The sequence below is a fragment of the Lutjanus erythropterus genome, chromosome 11 (genome assembly GCF_056507025.1).
Source record: "Lutjanus erythropterus isolate fLutEry1 chromosome 11, fLutEry1.hap2, whole genome shotgun sequence".
NCBI lineage: Eukaryota > Metazoa > Chordata > Actinopteri > Lutjaniformes > Lutjanidae > Lutjanus > Lutjanus erythropterus.
Window position 1 is genome coordinate 20,457,058 of NC_139327.1, and position 9,458 is coordinate 20,466,515.

Here is a 9,458-nt window from a genome sequence, read left to right on the forward strand (position 1 = left end):
TGCAATTAGATCACCAAATATTTTTGCCACCGAAAAAAGTCCAAATGTCCAAAACTGGAGCCATAGACTGTATATTAAATAGGTTGAAAGCCAATTTAATATACAATTCATGGATGAAGGGAGTTGTTTCCCCCCTTCTCAAGGAAGCTCAGGCAGGCTGTAGGAGCACTGCAGGAGTGCAAGACGACTGCAACACTGTAATCTGACAATAAGAAGTGACAACAAATCCTGCACTCTAAGTTGACCAGCTGTTTATAACTGTCAGTTGTCTGTCAGTGTCAAGCTAAGCATGTTCTCCAGAAAACTAAAGCCCACTGCTCAAAAAATACACATTCTGAAGTTCAGTGACTGCCTGCCTTTAGCCTGGGAGACTCCATTAACGTATTGTTTAATTTACCTTTTATAAACTTCTGCCTCTTCTAAAATTATTATTAATGACTTATTATGACTCATAAAAAGACGCTCAAACATTCAAACATTTGGCATTAATTTGAACTCGTATGTAATGCGGGCACACATAAACAGTCGTTCCAGCGTTAAATGGAAATTTGAAAGGATGCAACATCATGGTCATTTCATGATTTATTTCAGTAAATATATTACACATTTCTGCTTTAAAGTCTCCATGCCACCCTCTTGCCACCCCATGAATTTGTTTTCCCGAATAACGTATTCAGGTGCATCCCTAGTGAAAGAGCATGGTGATGAGAGGCCATGTTAGGAGCACAGATGGAGAGGAGCCAGAAATGATGTGAGACACCGTGTGGAAAATTGTGCAGTCCCTGGAAACTGAGCAGCAAAGAAGCACGACTGAACCGTGGCCCGTGAGCCATGCAGCCAGCCAGGATCAGGGCCACCTCAGACAAAAGCCTGTAACAGCCATGGCTGCTGGCTGCTGGGAGTGTGCACGCCACTTTTCTGTCTGGAGCTGCAGATGCAAGTCATTGATTCTTGGGAGCACGTCACCAAATGACCCTAATTGATAGCCTGTGAGCGAGGTCACTCTATTTTTTCCCCTCCTGAATCTGAAACAAGAAGCCGGAGCTGAGAGGAAGGAAGGAACAAGGGAGGAAGTAGCAGCAGCAACACACTAACCTTTAATATGTGAGGAGAAGAAGGGAAAATGGCGGCGTACCAGCTCTATCTCTACAATTTTCTCTTTTCATTGAGGAAAAGTACTATTTCATTCATGCCATTTCCGTTCATTCATCAGCTGGGGCCAGCCTAGACTCTCACAGTGCCATCTCCACACCAACATTTCTTATCAATGGAAGTGACGTCAGCACTGCCTGCAGCTGGGGGGTGGGAGGGGGGGCGGTCACGTGGTCCAGTGAGGGTATATACAATAAAGTTGCGCTGACCGTGGGGCTGAAAACATTCACTCAATTGTACATTATAGCGCCAGTGCTGCTGCCATATACTTTAACCACACCACGCAAACTAAATAAAGACGCACAGGTTATTTGTTTGTTTTTTTTCTTGATGTTGGTGACTGAAGGCTGAAGACAGAGAGACAGGGGGGACACACAGAGACAGTCTCTCAGGTGATGATCCTCTATTCATGAAATAATCTTGGCTTTACCCGCGTTGTGAGTTTCACCACTTCCCCACCCCCCAGTGGGACCCCAGGTAAGTGGAACCAAATCTTATTCTGTCTTATTCACAAGACATTTATTACCATTATTATTATTATTAATTCTTATTAGTTAGTAAGTTATCTGTGGAATTATTTTTACAGAAATACTTAATTTTTCTTTTTAAAAAAGGAGGGCTGAGGAGGAATTCCTTTAAAAAAAATCGCAACTTTATCAGAAGAATTGATCTGTTCGCTGCAACTGGGCGAATGGTGGTACTCTAAGTGTAAAGTAGCTGTGCACTGCGACTGTTTCTATATGCATTTTCTATATGCATTCAATATATATAGTTTCTATATGTATTTTATTGAAGTAAAACTGAAAACATTCTGTAACTTAAGTGATCTAGAAATATTTTATAGCTATTTTCTAGTAATATTTTTTAATAAATCCAAAAATGAGCACACTTATTAAGAAAAATGAAAAAAAAAATAAGTTTTTGAATTGATGAATGTGATATAAGATAATCCTTTATTGATCTCACAACGGGGGCATTTGCAGTAATAATATCTTATCTTGTATGTATGTCTGTATTATAATATTAATATTTAGTAATTGCAAGAGCAAAAAACAGAGGAAATAATTGTTTTCTGTTAATTTTGTGGGTGATTCAAGAATTTAGCCACAACAATGTGCAGACAATTATGGTTAAAAATATTTCTGTGTAAAAATTCCCGTTGATATTTTTCAAACGCTATTGCAACAGAAAAATCGTGCCAATTTTTAGGATTTTAGTAAAATTTGAACAATCGTTTTTCCTTTTTTCCCCCACTAGATTCTAATTAAATTAGAGTCGAAATCACATTCCCAGCAGGCCAGTTACCTGATCAAGTGAATTTGTTTCGTTTCCCTTCTCGCTGATCCAGTTTGTTAAAATGGAAATAGTTAAAATTTGGAGCTGCACGCTACCCAAATTTGTGCTTGTCTGCATTCCAGCACTGCCACTGAGCAGAAACATGCTCACACCAGCACACAAGGACAAAACCGCGTTTCTCACTGACTGCTCACCCCCCAAGTCCCTCGCGTAAAAAAGGCGATTTTATCCTCCTAAAATCTAACATCCAGCTCATTTACAATTTGGATGGAGCGCTCAGGGACCGGAGGGTTAAAGAACTCAACCGTAGCCACCGGCTTTACGCATGACTTCCCCGTGCGTGCCGCCTTTATACCAGTGTACTGCATGGTCACATCGCTTTGACGCATGGAATACCAAAATCACAGTTAACAGAGACAGACACAGCTCGGATCAATTTGTGTGCTCTGTATTTTTTTTTTTAAAGAAAGAGACGTTTTGCGCATAAAAATGGCTTGTGCGTGCGTTCTGGTTGGCTTGGCTTGGAGGAAGAAGAGGTGAGACGATTTATTTTTTTAAATGCCAAAAATTCATATCGAAAATTCAAGTCGCTATTGTGCATTTCTTCAGTGTTGTGACACTTTACTCGCTTAAATGTCATGAAAAGACAGAAAAATAAAAAAAAAAGAAGAGCATTCATGAATTCATCCGCGCCGTGGAAAGATAATGACAGGGTTATAACGCACGACTACAGACACAAAAAAGGCTTGTGTTGAGGTTCGAGGGGCAATTTCTGTATGCAAATTATTGCCTTCCTCTTGAAAAGACACTGGCAGTTAAATATCCCAAAAAAATCACGACGAATCGGACCCTCATCTTTATGTTTCCAGATGAGGTTACACTGAAATGACAAAAAGGGAGCTAATATGAAACATTATAATCTATCCATTGAAAACATCCACAATAAAAAATAAATAAAAATAATAAAAAAAAGTCAGACATGAAAGAGAGAAGCGTGTAACTTTCTTTGATGGATTTGGCTCATGAGACTGCGTTTGGCTGCGTGCTTTGTTCTCAAATCAATTCAAAAGTGTTCACAGTATTACCTGCTTCTGTATGGTGGCTTCATGGTGGAAAGACTTTTGTGAAGTAAATATTGGTAATCAAATTTAGCTGCAACTAATTATTATTTTCATTATTGATTAATCTATAGATTATTTTGTTGATTACCTGATAAATTGTTTGGTCCATAAAATGTGAAAAATGTTGATCATTGTGTTCATCCATAACCCAAAGATATCCTCATAGAGGAGTAAAATAAACAGACAATATTCACATTTGAACATCTGAAATCAATTTGGACATTTTTTGTTAAAAAATGCTGCTCTAATCCTGAAGTAAATGAATTTCATACTGGCCTTTTCATAAAAACAGCTGTAAATTATCTAAATGATTTGAGAATATTTTATTAGAACTCCAAAATAATCATTGTGATTCGATAAAAACATCAACAAATGATACATGAATCATTTCTCATGTCTTTTGTCCCTCTGCCTTCTTCCTCTCCTCTTCTTCTTCTTCAGGTGCTTAACCTCCCTCCTGCCAGTTCTGCATGGTCATGACCTGTCATCACGCCCCTTCCACAGCCCACCTCATCCTATTGGTCCTGCTCATCGTCACTCCGCAGCTGGCTGGCGCCGCCCCTGCGTGGGGTGAGGGAGGGGAGGGAGGGGTGGAGGGGCGCACCCGGACAGACCATAAAGAGGACAACCTCGCCCAACCCTTCCTCGCGCCCCCACCCCACAACAACGCGTCACTAGAGGAGCAGGGCCGGGGCCCAGGTCAAGATAGCCAGTCAGATAATAAAGTAATGGACCCCGCGCAGGTGCTCGCTGTGCTCCTTGAGGCCCTGGACCACCCGGGGGACAGCGAGATCCAGGCGAGCAGGAGCAGAGACTGGGAGGAAAAGGAGGATCAGAGGCAGGAGCTGCCCTCCGTTGCAGGCGTGGAGAGTGATGAGATAAGGAGAGCAGGGGAGACGGAGGAAGAGGAGGAGGAGGAGGGGCGAGGGGCTGATAAGGCTATTGAACAGCTAATTGTAGGCCATTTGACAGCTGCTCAGGGTGACGACTTCAAAGAAAGGGATGAGGAGGATAAAAAGACAAGGTCAGAGGAGGATCAGGGGTGGTCTGTGGAGGATGTGGGGCCTGATAGTGTGAGTGAGAAGGAGAGGAAAGAAGAAGACAAGGGGCAGGAGGAGGGAAATGACTTAGAAAGTTTCTTAAACAAAGCCAGACAGGGAGACGACGCCTCTCTGCAGCGGAAAATCAGAGGCTACTTCCAAAATATTGACTTGGGTCTCCAAGACAATGAGATCCTGCCTCCTCTGAAGGGCTATAAGGCATACAACACGCAGCTTGCACGCGCCGGTAAGAAGCTACACTGGCAGGAGAACCGATCCGGCAACCGGCCCATCAAGGGCGGCAACTTCATGGACGACTTTGAGGATGAGGGCGAGGAGCTAGAGGAGGAGGTTGAAGAGGAAGAGGAGAGCCTCTCCCACATGGAAGAAGAGGCAAGGGCACGCGCGGAGAAGCAGGAGGTGCTTCGGCAGCAGGAGGAGGCGGAGCGAGCCAGGGAGGAGGAGCAGAGGCTGGCGGACATCGCCTCCGACATGCTGCTGCAGTACATGGGGAGGAAGCAGCAGGCGTACATGAAGCCGCGGCAGAAGAGCAGCATGGGTTCTGCTGGCAACACCGCCGAGGACAAACGCTCGGAGGAGGTCATCCCTGACGAAGACGACCTAGACCAACAGATGATCGACAGGCTGATTGAGATCAGCAGCAAGCTTCATCTGCCTGCTGACGACGTGATTGAGATCATCAGCGACGTGGAGGAGAAGAAGAAGAAGAGGAAAGAGTTGCAGCTGCAGCCAATCAACAGCAACCCTGTCGCTCCACGCTTCAGGCCTCTGGTGCCTCCTCCTCTGGCTGCTCCACCTATCTACCACTACACCGCCTCAAAAAACCCCAAAAAAGCCCCTTACAAGTACAACAAGTCCAACAAGAAGTGGCACAAGGACAAAGTCAAGTCATACAAGCAGGACTACTGGTATAAGCCTCAGAAGCAGCTTGACTACTGGTACAAACCCCAGAAACAGTTTTTAGCCTTCCCCTCCTATCCATACTACCAGAAGCCATATCGAGCATACTACCCAGTTTATTTCCCATATCCCAAACCACAATACTATGGCAAGCCCGTCCCCTCTAGAGACCAGCCATTCGGCCCCCAGGAGCTTGATCTCCAGGCCCCGAGGCGCAGGCACAGGGCCGGGGGCAAGAACCGTGGTGGACAGAGCTGGAGGCAGCAGCCGCCGCCACGCCTGCCTCTCACTCCTTATATCTCTAACTATATCCTTCCTCACCCACGGACCTACCAACCCCTACCTCCACCCAAACCAATAACCCCACCCCGGAGAGGCAGGCGACCCCCATACTACTACCCGCAAGTCACGCAGGGAGATGACTATGAGGAAGATGGGCTGGTGCCTCAGCTGGACAGTGAGGAGGAGCTGGAGAACTTTATTGAGAGGATCTACATGAAGCGCAGAATGTATTGAGAGAGACTTTTATGGACATTTTGTCAGATCAGATCAGAGGGACTGACAGATAATACAGTTAGTTGGAGAAAAGGTGAAAAAATAAAGACTCAGAGGAGATATGTGTTTTGAGCCTGATGGAAATTTAAGGAAAGAAGTAAAAAAGTTAGATTTCTGTTGTTTAAATCACTGTATTTTTGTTGATTTTCTCGGTCAGGGAGGGAGAGGATGAAGGAGTTCCCAGTTTAAGCTCCCTGTAACCATGTTCAGCCTCTTGCTCAGTTTACATTTTGAAACAGAACATACCATGGTGTATGTCTGCCTCCATTCAGGTCAATCTCTGATGCTCTCTGATGCATTACTCAGAGTTTTCTAGAGGACGCACACACACACACATGCACGCATGCACACACACACACACACACACACACACACACACACACACATGCACGCACACACACACATGCACATGCATCAACACACCGACATATGATCACATTTTTGACGTGCCCATTGTGAGAGATCCATGTTTACAGCATCACTTTGTATTTTTTGTTTTATATTCTATATGTCATATTACAAAACTTAAAGTAGTTCAATGACTTCTTAGCTACACAAATATAAAAAACACTGCTACTGTCAGTATATTTTTGTTGTATTTGATGTGTGTAATTGCCTTTCTTATTCTCGATTGGATCAAACAGCTGCAATTTGCAAAAAGGTGCCAAATACACACATTTCAGTTTCAAACTCCAGATTCAGATTTTTGCCTTACAAGCGCCATGGTTCTATAAAGGGAAATATCATATATTGCATAATGTTACCATCACAACCAGGTCCCAATGTAGAAACCCTGTGGACTCCAAAAGCACAAACTTAAACACTAAACACTTCCAACATGGTGGACGAAGGGTTTTCAATCATTTTGGGATCATATTTTATGGCAGATCCACCATAATCACTATCGCCACCGCCATACACGACTCCCTGACCTTGCGGGAGTCCTTCATATTTTTCTGTCATTGTTCATCACCAGTTCATGTCTTCGCTCATCTATTTTTTGTTCTTTTGACATCCATTATCTCCACATTTTCCCTTTCTTTAAAAAAAAAATACTTGAAATCACCACTATCTGTTCTGCAGCCTTTTTTACGACAAATTTCCAACAAGAGGCTACAAACATTTTGTTCATTTTCAGGAGAAATTCATTGAAAAGTTTCAGGCCGGGGAGTCAGGGATTGTGCTTAAAAACCGTTAAAAATGCACGTCTTTCTACTTGCATCTTAAAAAATGAACAAAAAAAAGAACAAAAAAAAGAGAAAAAATAAAACAGTAATGGGGAATTCAAGATGGTTGTTTTCTCTGAATAAACTGTGAACATAAAAAAAAAAAGAAATATCAAAAAGGAGGAGGGCCACTGTGTCCGCAGTGAAGCCATCTGTCTTGTAAAAGGAGAGTGTTGTTGTTGATGTCACCTTTAGCATTGTAAGATGTACAGTGTGAAATAAATATGCCCGTGCAATGTGTAAATAACAGCATGATGATTACTAGTTTTGCTATATGATAAAAAATAAAAGCAATTATTTTATTAAAGTTCAGTTTTTTAATGGCTTTTTGGCGAGTGTGATGTTGTACTTGTGTAGCAGCAAATACAGCAAGAACACTTGAATGAAATACACACAAAGAAAGAAGACAGTCACGACTTATATGTCACAGTTGCATCAATATGGAGACACGTTAAGAAAATCTACACTCTTAGAAATAAGGGTTCCAAAAGGGTTCTTCCTGAAGGGCTGAGGTTCTACCCAGAACCATTTGCCTCCGAAGGACCCTTTTTGGAAGAAAGGGTTTGTCCTGGGTTCCTTGTAAGACTAGGGGTTCCATTAAGAACCCTTTTCATCCAAGGAACCCTTTTTTCTTTGCAGAGCCTTTGGGAAACCTTTCAAAAGATCCATCTGAGTAGATTCTACATGAAACCCTTGGAATATAAAAGGGTTTTCTGTAGAACCCCCTGGGTGATTTTTCGATGAAACTGTTGGAATATAAAAAAGGCTCTCTGCAGAAATCACTGTGTGGGTTCTTGTTAGTGACCTTATAAGGTAGAAAGGTTCTGTATAGAATCCCCAGAGAGGGTTCTCTGTGCTTGAACCGGCTCTGTTTCCGTTCAAGCACCTAATTTTGAACAATTCTGAGCATTTCCACCAGAAATAAACTGGATCAGAACCTGAAAGGTTGGTTCCTAGCAGGAACCAAAAAAAATAGCAGGTTTTCCTTGGGAACCCAAGTGGGCGTCTCATGCTTGACAGGTCGTTGTGAATTGTGCAGTGCCCTTTGATGATGTTGATTAAAATTGTTCCACTCAAAACCAGTGGAAATGTGGGCTGGTTCACAAGGGGGACTTTTCTACCAAATTAACTGTGGTTCTTGAACTGGTTCCATTCATATTTCTTGGAACATTGGTGCTATCTAGTCAACCAGCCCATGTTTCCTGCAGTTTTGGGTAGAACCATTGTCAGCTGGAATGGAGGTGGTTCCTTGTTGGTGAAAAAGACATAAGAGAAGGATTCTCTGTAGGACCTCTCATAGGCCTTTTCCACCAGCATGGAACCGATCCTGTTCAGGTTCAAGCAGCCAATTTTGACCTATTCAGAGCCTTTCCACCAGAAATAAACTGTTTTTTAACCTGAAAAGAATAGCAGGTTTTCCTTGGGAATCCTGGTGGGTGTGTGATATTCTACAGGTCCACTGTTGATGACATCATTGATTATAATGTTTCACTCCAAAACGGTGGAAAAAGGGCTTATTCATTAGATAGCACAAAGATTTAAAGAATAGTGAAGAGAACCAGTTCAAGAACCAGGTATAACCTTATATGTTATAGGTCCTAATTTTTAACTGTTCAGAGCATTTAACCAGAAATGAACTGGTTTGGCTCCCAGTTTTGGGTGGAAATTCTCCAAATGGTTGAAAATTTCGTGTGTGATGAGAAACGGGCTGGTTCCAAGTCGGTGGAAAAGCCTACAAGGTTCCAAGAATCTTGAATGGAACAGACTGAAGAACCAGAGCTATTTTGGTGGAAATGGAACTTCAAACGGGGTTCAGAGTGGAACTTTTCACTGATGATTCTAGGCAAAACCCTGTATGTTGGTTCTAGGTCACACCCTCCAGTGAACCCTACATGGTTCTACTTAGCGCTTGTATTTGTAAGAGTGTACAGAGGGAGTTTATTATATCCCCAGACAATCAAACTGAACATGTGAAACACGGCAAGAATGGAAAATGGAAAGGGGAGGAACAAGTGAAGAACGGAAAAATTCAGAAGGAGGCAGGGAAATGGTAACTGCAGTGATTGATGAGTCACATGATTGGTGGATGAGTCATCCATCTGTACACTTTACTGCGCAGGACCACACTCACTCACACTCACACAGAC

The 9,458-nt window shown here is 42.8% G+C and overlaps 1 protein-coding gene across 2 annotated transcripts; it reads left to right on the forward strand.

The window, feature by feature from the left end:
• The first annotated feature begins 1,381 nt into the window (after positions 1-1,381).
• LOC146319016 (uncharacterized) lies at positions 1,382-7,638 on the forward strand. Of its 2 annotated transcripts, none has more exons than XM_084731237.1 (2): positions 1,382-1,629; positions 4,011-7,638. In XM_084731237.1, exon 2 carries the CDS (start codon positions 4,040-4,042, stop codon positions 6,044-6,046), a length of 2,007 nt encoding a protein of 668 aa, XP_084587363.1. In that variant the 5' UTR covers positions 1,382-1,629; positions 4,011-4,039; the 3' UTR covers positions 6,047-7,638. The 2 variants fall into 2 exon arrangements, with proteins under 2 accessions (XP_084587363.1, XP_084587364.1); XM_084731238.1 differs by lacking the exon at positions 1,382-1,629 and adding an exon at positions 2,053-2,984.
• Positions 7,639-9,458: the final 1,820 nt, after the last annotated feature.